The 22,262-nt window shown below is 41.1% G+C and overlaps 2 protein-coding genes across 2 annotated transcripts; one reads left to right on the top strand and one right to left on the bottom strand.

Annotated features, from left to right (window-relative positions):
- Window positions 1–1,485: 1,485 nt before the first annotated feature.
- Window positions 1,486–7,693, bottom strand: exosc5 (exosome component 5). The gene is made up of 6 exons (XM_063004487.1): window positions 7,533–7,693; window positions 6,025–6,138; window positions 4,873–4,994; window positions 2,878–3,018; window positions 1,783–1,872; window positions 1,486–1,635 (listed from the first exon to the last, which is right to left on the bottom strand). Exons 1-6 carry the CDS (start codon window positions 7,627–7,629, stop codon window positions 1,540–1,542), a joined length of 660 nt encoding a protein of 219 aa, XP_062860557.1. The 5' UTR covers window positions 7,630–7,693; the 3' UTR covers window positions 1,486–1,539.
- Window positions 7,694–8,971: 1,278 nt separating this feature from the next.
- Window positions 8,972–20,554, top strand: bckdha (branched chain keto acid dehydrogenase E1 subunit alpha). The gene is made up of 8 exons (XM_063005142.1): window positions 8,972–9,110; window positions 12,144–12,320; window positions 13,129–13,215; window positions 13,296–13,404; window positions 13,509–13,670; window positions 15,068–15,274; window positions 16,456–16,597; window positions 18,829–20,554. Exons 1-8 carry the CDS (start codon window positions 8,997–8,999, stop codon window positions 19,169–19,171), a joined length of 1,341 nt encoding a protein of 446 aa, XP_062861212.1. The 5' UTR covers window positions 8,972–8,996; the 3' UTR covers window positions 19,172–20,554.
- Window positions 20,555–22,262: the final 1,708 nt, after the last annotated feature.

The following is a 22,262-nucleotide window of genomic DNA, read 5'->3' as shown; positions in this document are numbered from 1 at the left end:
GAAACCCACGCAGACACGGGGAGAACATGCAAACTCCACACAGAAAGGACCTAAACCGCTCCACCTGGGAATCAAACCCAGGACCTTCTTGCTGTGAGGCGATTAATAATTATTTATTAGGATTTTAATGTAGTGTTTTACACACTGTAGTTACATTCATGACAAGAACGGTAGTTCATCAGTTCAAGTTTTTTAATGTCAAACACAGTCATGGACAATTTAGTATCTCCAATTCACCTCACTTGTATGTCTTTGGACTGTGGGAGGAAACTGGAGCTCCCAGAGGAAACCCACGCAGACACAGGGAGAAAATGCATGCTCCAGTCCACATAGAAAGGACCCGAACCGCTCCACCTGAGAATCGATTTGAGACCGGACGGGATACTCTCTCAGGACCGGGGCGGTTGCGCCCTCTGCTGGCTGGTCTGTGGCGCCTGCATGGAGACGGGAGGGGGTGCGGTGGAGTGTGTGATCCTCCGTGCACGGTGCTCTGCCGAGCTGCACTCCTCAAGTGTGGGTAATAAGACGGTCGATTGGCTGTGCACGTGTCGGAGGAGGCGTGGAACGGCCTCGTCAGCCCTGACCAGGAGCAGGGACCGGCATTAGTGAGAGGATGATTGATGGGATGAAATTGGACGCGCTAAATTATAAAAAAAAAAAAAAAAGTGGAACTTTTATACTTATGTTCACCTGAATTGGATACATACTGCTGGTAGGTTCACACAACAGACTCTTCATCCAGCTGTTGCTGTTAGGGGTCGCCACAGCGGATAATTCGTCTCTACACCAACCAGGCCTTTCTAATATTGTGTTGGTCCCCCTTTTGCTGTCAAAACAGCCCTGACACGTCGAGGCATGGACTCCACTAGACCCCTGAAGGTGTGCTGTGGTATCTAATACCAAGATGTTAGCAGCAGATCCTTTAACTCCTGTAAGTTGTGAGGTGGGGCCTCCATGGATCTGACTTGTTTGTCCAGCACATCCCACAGATGCTCGATTGGATTGACTGGATCAATGAGCCTTGGCCGCCCATGACCCTGTCGCCTATTTACCACTGTTCCTTCCTTGGACCACTTTTGATAGATACCACTGCAGACGGGGAACACCCCACAAGAGCTGCAGTTTTGGAGATGCTCTGACCCAGTCGTCTAGCCATCACAATTTTGTCCTTGTCAAACTCGCTCAAATCCTCAAGCTTGTCCATTTTTCCTGCTTCTAACACATTAACTTTGAGGATAAAATATTCACTTGCTGCCTAATATATCCCACCCACTAACAGGTGCCGTGATGAAGAGATAATCAGTGTTATTCACTTCACCTGTCAGTGGTTATAATGTTATGCCTGGTCGGTGTATCCTGCCCTGTCCTGAACAGCCTCCTGTCTCACACCAACCACCTGCCCTGCAGTGTCCTTTGCCACTGCATCCAACACTCATTACATTTAATCTTCAATTGTCTAAGCAAATAAAAATCCGACACATGAAGTTGAAAGAAGTACATTTAATATAAAAACTAGAATGAATGTTGTGTGAAAGCGTTTCAGGATATTTTGGAGAATCTCCGCTTCACTGAATCCCTGTAAAACTGGAAGATCTGCTCAGAAGCTTTTTGACTGACGGCTATGCATTGCTGCATCTGTACAGAAAACAAAGAAACTGTTCATGTCAATGCTTGGCTGAAGTATTGAGGTATGATACTCAACATTTACTCTACTTGTACTGTATATCAAAATAAATAAAAAAATTATAAAAAGCAATACATGAAAGCCAGACTGAATGTTACCTCTTTGACAGAGAAAGACCCTTTGGTTGATGACATCATGACGTTGTGATCTTTACTGTCGATTGCGAATGTCAACAGCGCTCGACTTTCCTAAAAAAAAAAAAATGAAAATATATTAATAAACAAATCGTGGTGTATGCAGTACACGGTGGCTCGGTGAGTAGCACTGTAAGAAGCAGCAAGAAGGTCCTGGGTTCGATCCCCAGGTGGGGCGGTCCAAGTCCTTTCTGTGCAGAGTTTGCATGTTCTCCCCGTGTCTGCGTGGGTTTCCTCCGGGAGCTCCGGTTTCCTCCCACAGTACAAAAACAAGCAGTCAGGTTAATTGGAGACACTGAATTTCCCTATAGGTGAATGGGTGTGTGTGTATGTGTGTCTGCCCTGCGATGGACTGGCGCCTTGTCCAGGGTGTTACTGTGTGCCTTGCGCCCATTGAAAAGCTGGGGTAAGCTCCAGCGCCCTTCTCACGACCCTAATTGGATAAGCGGTTAAGAAAATGAGTGAGTGAGTGTATGCAGTACACACTACAAAGTGAACAGGAGAAGGTTTGGGACACAGAAAGAAAGTCACTTGTACTGTGTGCTGTGTAAACAATGTGCAATCACAACAGTTAATGCAGATGACAAGTCAGTTGACAATTGTAAACAGAACAATAAATGCCATGGAAAATAAATATCATCCTTTGCAAATCATAAACTGTTAAACTGCTGCATTAGAAAAAATCTCTGTACAGGGAGTATGTAAATAACAGGGCATTCTGTGTCTATAATCAATATTAAATTAATAATGAATGCTACCAATGCTAAATTAATGGCAGATCCTGCCATAGAAGTGTGAACAAAAGACGGAGAGAGTGCACATGTGCATTTAACACACATTACAGAGAACTAAGTCAAACAGTAAGCCTATTTCCAAACCATTCATTCTTTGATTAAAGATTGTATTCTTCAGAGTCAAATTTGCAGACTTTCCTCAGAAGCTAATCTCAATAGAGATCTCATTAGAGACCACGTCTGGTCCTCTACGACTGTATATAAAAAAACAAAGCAAAGCTCTGTGTGTGTGTTAATGTGAGTGAAATGTAAAATCTGCCCGTACCTTTTCCTGCTGAGCTGTGGGGTCTGTAATGATTCGGTTCTCAGCATCAATAGCACATGTTACGCCACAGAACAGTCGGTTCATTGGCAGCCCGGCATCCATCAGAGCCATGCATGCAGCATTAAGGCAGCACGCCAACAACTGAGCACCAGATAAGGACTGACAGATATTTAGGTATATTTTTAGTAAGGTCTTAACAACACTTATTTATGTCCTGTCACTACTTTAACATGCTGAATCACGATCACCCTCTTAAGAGCACAATTTACCCATGAGAATAGTTATGAGCTCTCAGGTGACTCAGTCTGGTAAATTACTCTACAGCACTACTGCTGGGATCCAGGGTTTGAATTCCCAGCGGTGCTCTTGGCCACCGGGCATTGATTTGGCCACCGGGCAGGTCTAGATTGGTTATATCTGAAAAAGAGGGGTTGGCCAAAGCCCTGCAATGGATTGGCATCCTGTCAGATGTGTTACTGCACTGTGCCCAGGGATTCCACGGAAACTGGACACACTGTGACCCTGACTAGGATAAAGCGGTAAAAAAATATGCATAAAAAACACATGCTTGCTGGCAGGCAATTCATTGCCATTACAACCAAAAAAGTTGAAAAAAATCTATGACAATGACAGACAGTTTGAATCACAAATCATGTAAAAGCCAGTAGGAGGAGAATATGGAATGATCAGCCATAACATTAAAACCACCTCCTTGTTTCTACATTCACTGTCCATTTTATCAGCTCCACTTACCATATAGAAGCACTTTGTAGTTCTACAATTACTGACAATCTCTGCATGCTTTGTTAGCCCCCTTTCATGCTGTTCTTCAATGGTCAGGACTCCACAGAGCAGGTATTATTTAGGTGGTGGATCATTCTCAGCACTGCAGTGACACTGACATGGTGGTGGTGTGTTAGTGTGTGTTGTGCTGGTATGAGTAGATCAGACACAGAAACGCTGATGGAGTTTTTAAACACCTCACTGTCACTGTTGGACTGAGAATAGTCCACCAACCAAAAATATCCAGCCAACAGCGGCCCGTGGGCAGCGTCCTGTGATCACTGATGAAGGTCTAGAAGATGACCAACTCAAACAGCAGCAATAGATGAGCGATTGTCTCTGACTTTACATCTACAAGGTGGACCAACTAGGTAGGAGTGTCTAATAGAGTGGACAGTGAGTGGACATGGTATTTAAAAACTCCATCAGCGCTGCTGTGTCTGATCCACTCATACCAGCACAACACACACTAACACACCACCACCATGTCATTGTCACTGCAGACAAACTGCAGACAAATATTTTATTCCAGGTTTTTAGTGAATAACACTGAGAAACTTATATTTTTTTGTCAGTCTTTCTATTGTTAGAAAATGTTTATGCACAATCTAGCATGAAGAAAACTTCGCACAGTCATTTTACTGCTTCAGGTCATTCAGTGTAACGTAATAATCAAATCACTATGCATCAGAAAGTGCACAGTCTGATAAATCCATGACCTATGATAAATACTGTGAAGCATTTATCAGAATTTCATTATTCCTGCACTGAAATACGCTTCATTAACCAATTAATAAAACTCTAATTAAGACTATACTGGCCAGTTGTAGCCTAGCGGTTAAGGTACTGGACTAGTAAATGATTGCTGGTTCAAGCACCACTACTGCCAGGTTGTCACTGTTGGGCCCTTGAGCAAGGCCCTTAACCTTAATTGCTTAGACAGTATACTGAACTGTAAGTTGCTGTGGATAAAAGCATCTGCTAAATGCCGAACATGAATTTCATTACCCCCCCAAACCCTCATGCTTTCAGTATCGTTGCTTACTTATTACTGTTTCGCTGTTCCTACAGTCAATCTGAGTTATGATCAGGAATTTGCCCATCAATGTCTTTCATTTGTATCTATGGAAACTTTGGTACATGCATTTCTGACTTAAACTGCAGTAAGTGTGCACCATAATAGCACAATAAAACTCTGATTTTGAAGGATACTGAGCCATCATCGTGGACCACCTGGAGGATGAGGGTGAAGGAAGAACGAGGATGGAGGGTAGACAGAAGAGCAGCTTCACATGTTTCCCGTACACACTGCTCCCTCTCCCGCTCTCGAACACCTGATCAACACAACATAACTTACATATACTGTACCAACCCTACATTCAGCCTTGATCTTACTGCCACCTTGAGGCGAGAAGATGAAAGAAACATTCACTGTGGACCTTAGTTGCTTTTATTAAGTTAACCAGTTTCAGAGGAAGAACCCAGTATACAACGTCTTACTACCAGCTGGGTGTGAGAACTATGTTTTTATAGTAGTGAAGCCCACACCTACAATAAAATAAAGGTTAGAGTATTGCTAAATGTCAAATCTTTAAGCCAGGGCGTGTCTAGTCTACAATCTTTTGTACTGAAGTCACCATGCTAAATAGCTGACAAGAACTGGAAGTGTTGGTTGGTTGATCATGTAAATCCACTGTGTCCCCACAGAAAGAGCGATTGGCAGGATATAACCTAAGTTAAAGAAATAAAAAAGTACAATCATACAGTACTTCCAAATGCTGGGAATGAATAATGATGATGATAATAATAATCATAATAATAATTATAATAATAATAATAATAATATAATAAATAATGGAATAATACAATTTTGGGTAAACTAAATATATAAATAAATGCAAAACCAAAGGTGCATTTACCAGCTTTATTGACATTTAAGCAGTTAATGTTAACAAGGGAAAATAAACATTTGAACATTGTTTTACTTCTTGACTTGTTCACAACATAAACTGATATAAATGCTGCAAAATAAAACTACTGTATTAAAATGTTTGAATGTATTCTAAACCTCGTTTAGACATAAATAAAACCCCATGTGATTGGTTGGGAATGTTTGATTTCATAAAGTTACTCAATAAAGAGAACTGTCCAACAGAAGTGCTTTCCTGTAGAAGAAAAATGAAAAAACACTTAAACAGAAAAAAGCTGCACAGCCATAAACCTTCCTGTTAGTACTTGGTAATTGGTATTACAGTCTGCAAGTGTAAACTTCATGGAACCACAAGTCGTCCTTGAACAACATGCTCTCAGACTGCTACAAGCCCACAATGACATGTATGGTATAAGATGTGAATGTAAACCTACTTGACATGCCCACTTTAGGCTGGATTAAGACCTCCAACGTAGCTCGATCATAGATCTCCTTATTCACTTTCACCTCAGCTGGTCCATACACTCCTGCTAACACATTGGTGTCTCCTGTACATCCATTTTACACACAGAAAACAATACAAAAATTAAAAATCAAAGCTGTACAGGCAAAGTTTCATCTAATACGCAAACCAATCACTGCATAGGCTTGACTTTGGTGGTAGTGGCCTGGTCAAAGCACCCCACACACACAATTGGCTGTGTTTGAGGAGTAAAGAACCAGAATTTGCCACCTTGCTGGTGCCTCGTGTAAAGTACTAGAAAGGATAAGACTGAGTTAAAAGCAAGTAAAAAAAAAACAAAAAAACTAAGAGACATATAACACACACACACACTCTCTCTCACATACACACACACCCCCTAACACACACACCCTCACCCTCTCTCTCTCACACACACACACACACACACACACCCACACACACCCACACACACACCCTCACCCTCTCTCTCTCACACACACACACACACACACCCACACACACACACCCACACACACACACACACACACACACACACACCCACACACACACACACCATCTCTCTCTCTCACATACACACACACCCTAACACACACACCCTCACCCTCTCTCTCTCACACACACACCCACACACACCCACACACACACCCTCACCCTCTCTCTCTCACACACACACACACACACACCCACACACACACACACACACACACACACACACACACACACACACACACACACACACACACACCCACACACACACCATCTCTCTCTCTCACATACACACACACCCTAACACACACACCCTAACACACACACCCTAACACACACACACCCTAACACACACACACCCTAACACACACACACACCCTAACACACACACACACCCTAACACACTCTCTCTCACTCTCACATACACACACACACACACACACCCACACACACCCACCCACACCATCTCTCTCTCTCACATACACACACACCCTAACACACACACCCTAACACACACACACCCTAACACACACACACACACACCCTAACACACACACACACACACACACACACCCTAACACACACACACACACCCTAACACACACACACACACACACACACACACACACACACACACACACACACACACCCTAACACACACACCCTAACACACACACACACACACCCTAACACACACACACACACCCTAACACACTCTCTCTCACTCTCACATACACACACACACACACCTTCAAAAAACGGGCTGTAAAAACATTTCTTACTGATTATTCTTTAAATTTTTCATTCAAGAAACAAAACAAAAGTTACACTGGTTAAACAGAAGAAATGATTCCTGCAGGCAGAGACACTGCACACTGCACCTTGCCAGGCTAATGCTAGCAGAAATGCTAACCTGAACTGTACTGTTTCTCTCCTAACTGTAAACTGTTTTTTGGTATAAAAAATAAATACCTTGTATGAATGTAGCTGAACCGTCAGGTTTGGATAATAAAGTGTGTTCAGCACAGAAATCTCGCAGTACTGCAGTTTTACACTCACTGTCTTCCATTATCACTGTACTAACACACAAACACACTGCTGCTGTTTCTGTCGCACTCTATCTGCCTCACAGATCCGGGCGCGCACCGATGACGACCCAGTAAGTCCTTTGTTGAAAGCGTCATTTATATCTTACATTAATACATTAAAACTCTATGAAAATGTGAAGGCGAAACGTAGCTTAACACTGCTTAAAACTCTCTCCCTAAATGTTTATAAAACTATTCAATTGTATTATTCTTAAATCCCTGCCTAAGCTATTTTTATTTTTAGTTATATTATATTTCTATTAATTTTATTACCTCGAGCATTTTAGTTAAGTATTATCTAATTTTCATTGTGTACTTTATATTTTGGCTGTGATTTGATGTAATCTTATATAATATATGTGTTATTCAATAAAGTTGTTAAAAAAAGAAACATTACTATAAAAACTATTCCGATAGACAAATGGAATATATTGTATTTATTATTGTTTTTTTTTTATTGTATATGCCATTTTTATTCATAAAAATAAGTTTTTAAGCAGACCAATGTTACCCTTTTTAGTACAATTTAATTAGCTTCTTGAGTTTTTAAAAATGATCAAAAAATTAATAAATACAAAACACATAAATAAACAATAAATACAAAAAAACATTAGATGTATAGATTTATACTTTAATCGTTACCTTGGGGTGATTTTTTGTGGGGTTTTTTGTGCTACCTCATCTTTTAAGAAGAAGGAGAACCTTTATTGTCATTATACTTGTGTACAACGAAATTTAGGTTGATACTCTCCAAAAAATAAAAAGAAGAAGAAGATAAAGTATTTACATAAACATATGGATATTTTCACATGATAACCAGTACAATTTACACTATGGATAACAGTATTTAGATAAATAAAATAAATTATGGTTGAATATGAATATACAAAGTGACTCTGCTCTCTGGAGATACCAGTTAAATTTCAAAAATGATTATTTTATGTTTAGATGAGAAAATGGTTTTATGTACTTAATAATGATAATAAATAATGTTTTAAATGATGTAACAGAATTACTATTTTACATGTATTAATGCACTAGCCTATTGGTTTTCTACCGGGGGCTAGAGGGAGGTTTTATTACATTTCACTGAAAGAAAAAGAAAAGAACCGCATGTGATGGGAAAAACAATAAAACAGAAAACTTACTCACTGTTTGGAAGTTTACTTCACGTTAAATAGAAACAAACAGTTTGAGGAATAAAAAGCATCAAGAACAACAAAATACATGCAAATTTGTTTGATTTGTTGCGTCGCTGCCCTACAGGGCGCAGTGTGTTTTCTGTTGGTTTGGTTGGAACTCGGATCAGTAGGAGAAGAAGAGCCGAGCGGAGCAAAGGGGAGCAAAGATGGCGGCGGTGAGAAACATAAAGAAGCTGTTTTCATCAGGACTCAGTGTGTTTAATCAGCACACTGCTGTCAGAACTCACAGATTACTGCAGCACAGGACCCTAACTGTTACTGTGAGTGCTCTTATTATTCATATGTAACATTTAAAACGTGTGTCTCAATGCTTCTGCTCTGTGTTGTCATGTACAAGGACTCTGTAGCTCACAGGCTAACCTGCTAACCAGAAATAGTTTTAGCTTCATCTTTAACTGAAAAGTTCCGAATAAACGGGCTTGGGTGACGGATTTTTGCATATATTTTAGCTTTTCAGCGATTTAACCGCGCTTACTGATGAATTCTGGACGTTTCTTGATAAAAACACACGAGTTAGACTGAAAACTTTACTTATAAGTTCTCAGCAATGTCACCGATTTAAACCGGTTTCATTTAAACTGAATTTTAACGTCTACACTTTTGACGCTCGTTGGTAAGCACTGCGCATGCGCGGTTAAACCTTTAAGCCCCTGTTGCAGCTCTGCTGTGCTCTGATTGGTGAGAGTCAGGGGTGTGTGTATATATAATCTCTGTTTCTGTGTTGTAATTTTACCCTTGACTGATCTCTGTGTTTTGTTTAATAAACATTGGCACAGTTGCAGGTCAAGTTGAGCTGTAAGAGTGCTGATGTGCAAGGGTAAGAGATGATTCAGGTTTAGGCCTCCATGTCTGCACCTAACACTGAGCAGTTATCCGTTGTGATCCCTCATCTAGTGGTTGTTTCCACTGCCACTGGACCCATACTGTACCGAAGTACTTTAATTTGGTTTGCTAAATTTGGGTATCCCACTTGACCTGGGACCAAACATACAAAAGCTGGACTGATTAAGAATTCCAATTATTTTTGCTAGTTATAACTTTTAGTTCAATTTCATTTTGTGTTTGTATGATTTGTGTAAATCCTATTTATTCAAATTATTCTCCAGGCCACCCAAGAAGGATGTGTCCCTGCTGAGTCTGGTTCCTCTCAAGGTTTCTTCCTGTAATTTTTTTTAAATGCATTTTCTCCCCCTTTAGCACGTCCAATTGCATCATGCTTCCTCTCCGCCTATGCCGATCCCTGCTCTGACCGAGGAGATCGAGCTACCCCACGCCCCCTCCATCAAGTGGGCAGCAAGCCGTATGCTTCTTATCACCCACACATTGATGAGTGTTGTGCCACCTAGCGTTGTGTATGGAGAGACACACCCTACGAGCACTCTTTCCTCATCTCTGTGTAGGCGCCTCTAATCAGCCAGCAGAGGTCGTAATTGCACCAGTCTGACAGAGAGAGACCCATATCCAGCTTAGTCCCACCCATCTGAACAACAGGCCAATCGTCGTTCATGTGGCCGCTCAGCCTCAGCCGGCAAGGCAGAGCTGAGATTCGATACGATGTAATGGAGATCCCAGCTCTGGTTGCAGCGTGTGTTTTTAATGCTGCGCCACCTGAGCGGCTCTTCCTGTAATTTTAAGGAAGTTTTCCCTTGCCACAGTCGCCCTCGGCTTGCTCAACAGGGTTTTGGTCTGCTGGTCCTGGATTCTGTAAAGTTGCTTTGAGACAATGTCTACTGTAAAAAGTGCTGTATAAATAAAGTTGACTTGACTTGACTTGACAAAAGCGGGCTGTATGGACCATTGATGGGTCAACCATAATCATCACTGAAGTGTGACAGTTTGTTATTTTCTAGTGACCACTCTCATATTTAGGGGTTGCCACAGGTGATCTGTTTTTTTTAATACTGGATGCCCTCCCTGATGCAACCCTCGTCACTTGTATCCTGGCTTGGGATCGACATGTAGAGCATGCTCAAAATGTACTTCTCAATGGCTAGGCTGTTTGCCCACCCCTAACTCTCAGACATAGTCAGTCATGTCTGTGTAGACACCCAACTGGCTGATAACACTGCTGAGTCTCAATCCCTGGATTTGAGGTAGTAGTGGGCTTGTGTGTTTTACCGCTGCACCTACTGGGGTGAGACAATACAAGCCAAAATAAATAATAATTAATCCAAACTGGAATCAGTTTATTAAAGCAGTGTCAGAAAAACAAAGAGAACATTAAAACAGGGTTACAGAAAATTAAACACCACAACAATCACAGTCGGGCAAATGTCTCTTCCAAGGGTTCTCATGTGCCACATTGGGTGTGGTACGATTAGTTCTGGATTTGAATGCGTACCTTATTCTACTGTACAGTAGATTACCATGCAATGAAGGAATGCAGTTGGTGGATTTAGATGAGCCTCATAGCTGCTGTCATGCTGTAGGTTTTAATCCAACAGTGCCAGACATCTGATAAAAAGGGGGATCAATTTAATGAAATGGAACAAAGTGTAACTTAAGTGTGGGAAAAAAAACAGTGACCCACGAGCTTCTTTGTTTTGCTTATTTATAATGTAATAGGTGACATTTAGGCTGCTAATCTCCTTTTTTCCCACATATCAAAAGGTGTGCAATTTGATTCAGATCTGTTGACTGACAAGGCCATTGAAATACGTTTAACTTATTGGAAATGGTGACATAAAGGAATGAACATGCTCAGCAGTGATTCTCAGATAGGCTGTGGCATTTAAACAGTATTTCAAATGGTATTAAGAGGGCCAGTTTGGGCCAAAAACACCCACATTAAGGTTTGATGTGTTGAAATTTTGCTCACTGTGGTTATCTTATGAGCCCATCCACAGAACTGGAGCTCAATGCTTTTCACAACTTTTTTTGTAGTCTCTAGAGACTGAAATCCTAGATCAGTATCAGCTTCTGTAATACGCAAACCAACAAAGTCCCCAAGGTCACTGTTTTTCTCTATTCTGATGTTTGATGTCAGTTTAATTGCAGATCTTGACCGGTGTCTGTATGTTTTCTGCATTGCACTTCCGCTACCTGACTGGCTGATTAAATAATTACATGTAGGAGCAGGTGTACAGGTGTTGCTTCGAAGGTTAAACAAGCAGATTAAACCTGTCCATTGAAATTTTTTTTTTAAAGCAAATCATGCATAGCAGCTTAAATTTCGAAATGCCCAGGTTTTACTTTCTTAGGTGGATAACCCCTAATGCAATGTGTTTATTTTCCATGTGAAACCTACCGTTCTCTGAGATGAGTGGCAATTTTTAAATATTTCTCAATTGCAGGGAGCTCGACGCCAGCAGTCATTTGATTCGTCCCTGGAGAAGCCCCAGTTTCCCGGAGCCTCGGCAGAGTTCATTGATCACTTGGAGTTCATCCAGCCCAATGTGATCTCTGGAATCCCTGTGTATCGAGTAATGGACAGACAAGGTCAAATCATCAACTCCTCTGAAGATCCGCAGGTGAGGGGTGCACACTTACGATCATGCAACGTTTTTTTTTGTTCATTATCAGAGATGCACTATTTGCTCAAAAGTATTTGGATGCCTGAACATGAGCATCCAGCATCCTCTTCTATAGCTGTTGTATGGCTGAATACTGATGTTGGTTAAGAAAGCCTCAGTTGATGTTCCAGTTCATTCCAAAGCTGTTCAGTGGGCTGAGGTCAGGGCTCTGTCCTTAAAAACAGCCAGTTGTGTTTGCTGTGCCACCCCAGCACCACAGTTAATGATCCTTTAGGTGTATAAATCCACAAAACGTATGTTGTCTTTAGGCAAATAAGGAAGTCTTAAAACCTTAATATAAGGTAAAATATTTGAAACATGTGGGTGTGGTAAAGGATGGGAAATTTAAGGTTTAAACTGATTGATTGATCAGTAGGAACTCTAATATTAACCACAGATTGCTTCTGTCTGCATGCTGTTCTTTTAATGCAGTGCTGTCTTGGTCATCAAAGCTCACATGCATTCAGTAGTGTTCCTCAAACTTTTTCTACACACACATTTCTTTTTTTAAAAGATTTCCTCAATCTTTTGTTGCTATTATGTACTGTAAAGGGTGATTATACTTTACATATGTGCAATGTTAAGGAATAGTGTTCTTGATGGATTATTAGTTAATGCATTATTTTGTTCTCTTATGAGTCCTCTCATGAGTCTCTGTGTGATTGTTTTGGTCTGCACCCATGTACACTCTGCATTATATAATGCTTTCAAAATTGTGTTTTCATGCTTTATTTTGAAGAGTTTATTCCTTTCCCTTTTCTTTTAGCTCTCCAAAGACACGGTGCTGAATTTCTATCAGAAGATGACTTTACTAAATGCAATGGATCGAATTCTGTACGAGTCTCAGAGACAGGTAAGGGTTGCCGTGAATACCTTGATTTGCATGGCTGTTGTTAGAGATGCATTTAACTCACATCTGTGTCTCTGTTTAAGGGCCGTATCTCATTCTACATGACCAACTATGGTGAGGAGGGCACACACATTGGAAGTGCTGCAGCTCTGGACTCCAACGACCTGGTGTTTGGCCAGTACCGAGAAGCAGGTGAGAATCGCCGTATTAGTGTAGATTGTTGGTGGAGACGTTTTCCAGTGAATGGAGTTCACATTTTTTACTGGTTTATGGTGTGTTTTTCTGGATGCTTGTAGGAGTGCTGATGTATCGCGGTTTTCCTCTGGATCTGTTTATGGCGCAGTGTTATGCCAATGCTGATGATCTTGGCAAGGGCAGGCAGATGCCGGTACACTACGGCTGCAAAGATCTTAACTTTGTGACCATCTCATCACCTCTTGCCACACAGCTTCCTCAAGGTGAGGGATTTACACCCCTTTACTAAACACTACAATGATTATTATGGAGCAACATTTTAATCCTTCAGTTAACTAGCTAAAGTAACATAACATCTGTAGCATGTAGACGTTTGGTGGTTCCCAAACCTCTAAACCATTCGAACCATTGTCTACATTTACATTTTTGGCATTTAAGGGCCTTGCTCAGGGGCCCAACATCAGCAACCTGGCAGTGGTGGGATTTAACCCAGTGACCTTCTGATTACTAGTCCAGTACCCTAACCACCACGCTACGACCTGTTTTAACTAGAGATGGGACGATCGATCGGCTACGAATCGGTATCGGCCGATTTTTAATCAAAATATGCTATCGGCGATATTTCCTAAAAGTAGCCGATCCGATCGTGTGATATATAAAGACCACGTTAAGTTAACAGCTCAGTGGATTGATCCAGACTTTGAGCTACGAAGCACCAACCATCACATCACCATTCATCAACAATCGTACAGAAACCATCGTGAAAGCTCTTACGATGTAATTTTGCTGATTGTAATATTTACTTTAAAAAGATAATTCAACCCGGTCACATCTGAGTCGATTCTATCAGCACGTTATATAAACTCCTGGTTCACTTTGGTAAATCGTAAGCGGTTCTTACTTGTGATGTACGTAGATGAGAACAGAAGACGTTACAGAGCCAATCCGAGGCAAAAGTTTATTCATTACCAAATTCGTTAGTTCAGGATCATCTGCTGAACTTTTAGCTCCTTAGACGGAACGAGTCTGACTCGATTACAGATCTGTGGTAATAGCAGTTTAATTAAGCCTTTTAATGAAGCTTTTTAATGTAAGAGAGTCACACAAAATGTTCTGTAGTAGCTGGTGTTTATTTAAAACCACGACATTTAATTAATAACAGTAAACACGGAGAGATAACCGATAAGAGAAACTTACGCTTCACATAAAAACTAATCAACTCATGAATCAATGAATCACTTATAGCGATACTGTGAACTCTGCGTCTCTGTAACTCTGTAACTGCGTCTCTTCTAAAGGCACAAACACACACGCGCGCGCGCTGCTCCGGTTTATCTTTACTGTGAGGCTCTTTTTAAGTTTATTTACTGCTAATCCCCCCCCCGATCGGAATCGGCTATCGGCCGATGTCCCTGAAAGGAGATCGGAGATCGGAATCGGTGCCAAAAACCCCGATCGGTCCATCTCTAGTTTTAACTGCACTGATCTACAATCATATATTGTACTTAAACTGCTTCCCATTCTAGTAATGCATTGCTCACTTTTAAATGTGCTAGACACAGGATAGTCTTAAGAGGTAACCCGGGGTGTGGGTCATACACAGACCTCTTCACAATAGAATGAAACAATAATGAAATAAAACCTCTGTGTCCTGTTACAGCGGCTGGAGCAGCGTACGCTTTAAAACGTGAGAACTCCAACCGAGCTGTGGTCTGTTACTTCGGCGAGGGAGCCGCCAGCGAAGGAGATGCACACGCAGGCTTCAACTTCTCAGCCACTCTGGAGTGCCCAATTATTTTCTTCTGCCGCAATAATGGTTACGCCATCTCTACCCCCACCAACGAGCAGTACAGAGGCGATGGAATTGGTAAGATTAATCTTTATTTCAACATATTATACAGTATGATGTTCAAACCTCTTTTTCTCTCCATGGAAGCCACTCAGATTCTTGTGCAGTCACTTGTAATCTCACGGTTGGACTACTGCAGCTCCCTTCTGGCAGGTGCTCCCATGTCAACTTTTAAACCCTTGCAGCTGCCCATCTGGTTTTTAACCAACCTAAACACTGCCACATCACCCCACTGCTGCGTTCTCTTCACTGGCTTCCTGTAGCTGCACGCATTCAGTTTAAAACACTGATGCTCGCCTACAAAGCTAAAAATGGACCAGCCCCAAGCTACCTTCGAAATCTAATCAAACCCCGCTCTGTACAACGCAACCTCAGAGCCACTAGTCTCGCTCGACTTGATCCTCCACCCAGGACTCGAGGAAGACACGCATCAAGGCTCTTCTCTGTACTTGCACCCAAATGGTGGAACGAAATTCCTCTGTCTGTACGAACATCTAAGTCTCTCGCTGTCTTCTAAAAAGTTAATTAAAAGCATTCATCACCTCTTTACTAAGCACTTAAGCTGACATGTACCTACTTACTCACTTACTAATGCTCTTATTCTTATTCAGTTCTTGAAAAAAAAAAAAAAAACACATTTGGTTCTAACGGGGTTTCAGCATATTTGTATTCTTGTACTGTTGTCTATTTAAACTAGAGTAAGGTAATGTCTACCATGGAAGCACTTCTGTAAGTCGCTCTGGATAAGAGCGTCTGCTAAATGCCGTAAATGTAAATGACTCAGATCCAATAGTTAGTTTTGTATAAAAAAAAAGAAGAAGAATGCATGTCACACCAAATGATTTTAAATAAGTAAACAAAACATATACCAAACACAAAGGTTTTTTTTTTTTATTAATTTTTAATTTTTTCTGGTTTAGTTAATTGAACACAATCTGGCTTGATTAGATAAAAAAAAGCTCTAGAACTCAACTGAAAGCTTTCATCTCCTGCTGGATGAAATGTGAAGCAGTAATAAATCTCCCCACTAGGTGGTGCAACCAGTTATAATATTCAGGGGGCAATTACCTCTTCACAAAGTGGATATAAATGTTAAGTTATTTTTCCCTCTTAAATAACAACAATTATAGTTTAATAAAACCTGCCATGGCTTTTCTTCCAGTGTATATTCATCATTTTTATTTTATTTTGTGTTATAGCTGCTCGAGGCCCGGGTTATGGCATGCTGTCTATCCGTGTGGATGGTAACGATGTGTTTGCAGTGTACAATGCTACAAAGGAAGCGAGGAGAAGAGCAGTTGCTGAAAACCAACCTTTCCTCATTGAGGCCATGACGTACAGGTGAAACACTGCTCATAGTGCTCTCTCTCTCTGTGTGTGTGTGTGTGTGTGTGTGAGACGTAAACATATTCACTGACTGTTTAAAACATGATTAGTATCAGAGATGATATTTTTAGCCATCCGCACTGTGTTGTTATGATAAGCTGTCTCATACAGGCCCTCTAGAGACTGACCCACAGTCTTTGAACAGATTTTGATCAGGTGTTTCAGTCCAGACAGATGTGGACAAACAGCTGTACCACACAGCATTACAGTATTTGTGTTGGTTTTTAATGAACAGCAGTGCCACATTTAAAAACAACTACATTCATTTTAACAATAAATTAAAAAGGACAATAATAATAACAATAATAATAATAATAGCTGGTGAAAACAATGTTCATATTAGTGTTATCAGCTACTTATAGTAAATACCAGTTAGTGTTATAGGAGCACTCATAAGAATTAGGATATTCTCAAAGTACATTCTATTCTATACATTCTACAATTTATTATTATCATTTTTAAGCTTACCAAATAAAAACTCAGTAATGGGCTTTAGTAAGTTGTAGCCTAGGGCAGTTCTAGCCTTGTGGTTATGGTACTGGACTAGTAATCAAAAGATTCAAGCCCCGCCACTGCCAGGTTGCCACTATTGGACCCTTGAGCAGGGTCCTTAACCCTCAATTGCGTAGACAATATACTGTCTGCTAAAAACGTCTGCTTAATGTCGAAAATGTAAATATAGTCAAACTGAGTAATGGTCTTTATCTGCATCTGTAAAAAAAAAAAAAATTTTCCTTCTATTTTCATCGCCCCCATTGGTCAGATCAGGTCTCGGTCCTGGTGGGTCAGGTTCCGCCAGGAAAAGTGAATGCAGAGCAGGAATATTTTGGATAGATCTATCACATGGCTCCAGGCAAATTCAAATACCCCCCTTCTCCCAAGAAACACCAAATTATGTCTATTGGTCGGCTGATATCACAGATACCGAGTCTCAGACCGATACTTGTATTTTCTAGTTATTGTCTAGATAAGAACTAGATAATACTGTTCACACAGTGCACACTTCAAGTACATTACAGTTATTCATATTAATCCAATGTATATGTTTAAGAACTGAATAGCTCTGCAGTGCTGTAGGAAAAAAATTGCCTGCATCCAAACTATTGCTTAATGTTCTTTTATTTTTACAAAATAAAAGTAAACAAACTTAGTGCAGCATTGTAGTAGTAAAACTAGAACACTCAAAATAAAATGAAGGTTCTTTTTGAGGAAAATCAGCATCTCTGCCGTGTTAGCGGACAGCCGGTTCCTCTTCTCATCATATAATAATAAACTCGCTGTATTCGGCTGAGTGTTTATTTTTTAGGTGCCGTTTCAAATTGGTAGTAATTGTAGATCGTTTGGTTAAATGATATCTGGTTTGTTTCTTATGAGCCACCGTACTTGTATGCGTGTTGTAACTGTAACAAACTTTTCTGTGGTTGTATTGTGACAATGGTTTGATGGACGTTTCTACGCGAAGTGAGTGTGTTTTGACCCTTTGGGGCTTCCATAGTGCATGGAATAGCGTGCTTGGCTAACGCCATGACTCTAGCTGTCCCCTATTCGGTACCGTAACAGTAGAAGTTAATAAAGTGTTAAACGCTCCTGACAATTTGTGAATATACCGTGTATTTATTTCTTTATTAAGTGAGTGCATCACTACGACGCTCGGTTACATAACTAAGCCAATCAGAGTGCTTGATACTGAGATGTCGTTCAGTCTTGTAACGCGTAAACTCGTAAAAGCTGTATGTTATGGTCCTGAAGTTTTCATACTCGGATTAAAAGTTATTGTTTTGTAAACCGGAGTGATCCTCGACTCACACACCATATAAACAGTAAAATTCTACAGTAATGAACGCAGCTCTGCTCCTACCGCCTCGTGAAACGCTCGCATTACAGACATTACACTTCACTGTTGGACTTGTTTCACTTTCCAATTTAAAGTATTTCCACACAGCGGGCATGCTGACGTAAAACAAAGGATTGGGCTTTAGGATCGGCCTTAGTAAAGCCGATACCGATCAGTTAAAAAATGCCTTGATCGGCCCCGATTCCGATCTTTGAGATCGGATCGGGACATCCCTACTCATTAATAAACACAATTACCCATAAATGACACACAAAGTGGCATGATAAGTAGCACAACTGTGTAGGGATTCGTTTCACATCACATCATTTCTAACTTTCTCTATTTTCTGTAGAATCGGCCACCACAGCACCAGTGACGACAGTTCAGCGTACCGCTCAGTGGATGAAGTAAACTACTGGGACAAGCAGGACCACCCCATCTCGCGTCTCCGCCACTACATGACCGCACGGGGCTGGTGGGGCGAGGACGAGGAGCGTGCGTGGAGGAAGCAGTCGCGTAAGCTCATCATGGAAGCCTTCGAGAAAGCAGAGCGGCGCCTCAAACCCAACCCGGAGCTCCTGTTCACCGACGTCTACGACGAAATGACACCGGGCCTGGCCAAGCAGAGGGATACCATGAGGAGGCACGTACAACAGTACAAGGAGCATTACCCACTCGACCTGTACGAAAAGTAATCCAGTTTAGACAGAAAGAAACGGATTACGCATGTGTGATCTGTGTCTAGCTGCCATCCTGTAGAATGACGCTGCTTTTGATTTCTGATTTATAAGAGGACAAACTCATAATGTTTCTGGCCTGAATAAAATACAGTAGTATCAGTTAACTAGTAACGTCCCCATCCAATACTGATTTCTATTTCTACTGCGTCATTTATAGTCTAAATGTCTGTGGTTTTGACTGACAGCATTGATCACATGTACACAGGGCCCCTGTTATCCGAAAGCACAACACTATTGATCTTTTTACCTTTTTTGTAACTTGTAGGTCAGCTTAGTTCAATTTAAGGCATTTAGCAGACACTTTAATGGTTAGGTGGCACTTGGTGGTAGCGGCGGTTGGTTTATGCATTTTCCTCCCCTTTTCTCCCAGTTGTAGCGTAGTCAATTTGTCTTCCGCTGCTAGAGACTCAGGTCTTGTCCAAGGGGGGCTCCCTCCGTCATGTGCGCAGTCCCACCGACCCCTTCTTATTCGCCACTCGGACACCAATATATATTTTTAACATACTGCCCATTTCTGCAATAATTATCAAAATAATCACAAAAACATTCAAATAAATGTATATTAACAATGAAATGCAGTAACCTGAGGTACATGGCCTCCTCTTGCTTGTTATTGTGTTAAATCAGTAGCACCTCTGTACAGGTGATGAATGAATTCCTAACCTGGACATTTTTACCATCCTGTATTCTAATTACACAGCAGATAGGAAGATAGAAGGGTGTGCATGTTGTTTAGTCTGACACTAGGGGACACTAGCTGTTGTGCCTTTTTATTACACACTCGTGTGGCAGTGCTGCCAGTTCTCAGCTGTAGCGCACAAACCATCAGACGTGGTATTATTAACCGTCTACTCCTGCCGGGTTGGGTACATCTGAGCCGGTGTGACCCTGCATGAGCATTTTCAACATAACATTTCATTATCTAGAACACAGAAATAACAGGAACTGTATTTATTTAGTACTGGAACCTTGTTACAATTACATTAGATGAAGAATCTAGATAAGATTGTATATCTAGATCATTTTAACTTGATGAGAATGTCTAGTATCTTAATGCAGTTAGGAAATGAAATAAGTTCCTTCGCTGGCATCCCAGGTGTTCTGGCAGAATAAAATCAGATTCATGTTCTGTGAAACGTTACTGTAAAAGCTGTAGAAAGGCTCGACTGTATGATGTTTGTGTTATGAATTTATTGTCATTCCTTGTTTCTTATCGTGACCCAGATTTCAGTTACTGTTTGGCTGGTTGGTTGGTTGGTTGGTTGGTTGTGGCATTTAATCAAGCTAGAGGATTAAATTATGTTTGAAATGTCAAATAAATATTTTAAAAAAATCAGACTTTTGCTGTCTAATGTATTTTTAATCTTATTTTTTTTTTTTTTAGTGTATTTTTTTTATTTTAGTTTTTTTTTTGAGTGTTTTAAAAAAATTTTTTTTTTTTTTACCCTCCACTATTGTGGTCAGGGTTGCCTTGGGTCCTGTTTCCCTGGAAACACTGCATGCAGGGGAGGAAAACACAGGGTGCCAATATATCGCAGGGCTTTGGCCATCACCCGATATCCAACTGTGTCTGTGTAGACGCCCTGCCGACTAATAGCACCTGCTGAGATTTAAACCCAGATCTGAGCAGTGCGGTGGGGGGCTAGCGTAATAGATCACTGGGCCACCTGAGCAACTGCATACCCTGTTAGCACTGGATGTAGGACTCGCCAGTAAATCATCCCTAAAGGTGTTTAAACTGTCAATACAGTGCCCTTTGCTGCAGTGCTCAGATCGCAGCTTGCACCACATTTTGAATTTTTACACACTTAAAAATGCAACAACTAAAAGTCCTGCAGAGCTCATCCACTCTAATCATTGCTAGTTCTCCTGCTGGAATTCTCCTGCTGCTTGTAACATCTCAAGCAGTCTGACTATTAGGAGCTGAGACTATTACAAACCCCCCTCAACACGCTGCAGTCACTGCAGTCATTTTCCCTCTCAGTAGCGGAGTCCCACAGATTACCGTACTATGTATGACGCTCCGAGCCAATTGTCCTTCAGTATGATGCCTTAACCAGACAGCGGAGGTCACAATTGTACAGCGGCAGGGAAGCCCAGTCGACCAGCCTCCGCCAGGCACTGCAAATTGTGCCTGTTAGACATCTTCAGCATTTAGCAGACACTTTTATCCAAAAAAACGTACTCTACTCTTAGTCTGAGCAATTGAGGGTTAAGGGCTCAACAGTGGCAATCTCAGTGGTGGGGTTTGAACCAATTAGACTACAACATGTAGTTTAGCCTTTAGCAGATGCTTTTATCCAAAGTGACCTACAGTACTGTGAAAATATATTGTCTAAGCATTTGAGGGTTAAGGGCCCTGCTCAAGTGGCAACCTGGCAGTAGTGGGGCTTGAACCAGTGACCTTTGGATTGCTCGTTCAGTACCTTAACCACTAGGCTACAACTGGTACTGGCATGACCAGATCGAGAGCTAGAGATCTCAGATCTAGCACCTAAGGCTGCTTGACTAGCGTATTAAACAATAACTAAAATTAATAAGACAGAGGCTATATCCAGAGGGTGTTAAGGTCTTTTTAAGATTATTTTCTTTAGCACTATATATACACTAGATGCACTATATAAACATTATATATACAGTGTATCACAAAAGTGAGTACACCCCTCACATTTCTGCAAATATTTCATTATATCTTTTCATGGGCAACACTATAGACATGAAACTTGGATATAACTTAGAGTAGTCAGTGTACAGCTTGTATAGCAGTGTAGATTTACTGTCTTCTGAAAATAACTCAACACACAGCCATTAATGTCTAAATAGCTGGCAACATAAGTGAGTACACCCCACAGTGAACATGTCCAAATTGTGCCCAAATGTGTCGTTGTCCCTCCCTGGTGTCATGTGTCAAGGTCCCAGGTGTAAATGGGGAGCAGGGCTGTTAAATTTGGTGTTTTGGGTACAATTCTCTCATACTGGCCACTGGATATTCAACATGGCACTTCATGGCAAAGAACTCTCTGAGGATGTGAGAAATAGAATTGTT

The sequence above is a fragment of the Trichomycterus rosablanca genome, chromosome 11, assembly GCF_030014385.1.
Source record: "Trichomycterus rosablanca isolate fTriRos1 chromosome 11, fTriRos1.hap1, whole genome shotgun sequence".
Lineage (NCBI taxonomy): Eukaryota > Metazoa > Chordata > Actinopteri > Siluriformes > Trichomycteridae > Trichomycterus > Trichomycterus rosablanca.
This window is presented reverse-complemented; position numbering and strand designations above follow the sequence as displayed.

Coding starts and splice junctions, on each gene's coding strand:
- exosc5 (XM_063004487.1), bottom strand. CDS start 7,629: ATGGAAGACAGTGAGTGTAAAACTGCAGTACTGCGAGATTTCTGTGCT. Junction 6,139..7,532: donor TTCAGCTACATTCATACAAG/GTATTTATTTTT, acceptor ATGGATGTACAG/GAGACACCAATGTGTTAGCA. Junction 1,873..2,877: donor CCACAGCTCAGCAGGAAAAG/GTACGGGCAGAT, acceptor TTTTTTTTTTAG/GAAAGTCGAGCGCTGTTGAC.
- bckdha (XM_063005142.1), top strand. CDS start 8,997: ATGGCGGCGGTGAGAAACATAAAGAAGCTGTTTTCATCAGGACTCAGT. Junction 13,216..13,295: donor TGTACGAGTCTCAGAGACAG/GTAAGGGTTGCC, acceptor TCTCTGTTTAAG/GGCCGTATCTCATTCTACAT. Junction 16,598..18,828: donor ATTGAGGCCATGACGTACAG/GTGAAACACTGC, acceptor TATTTTCTGTAG/AATCGGCCACCACAGCACCA.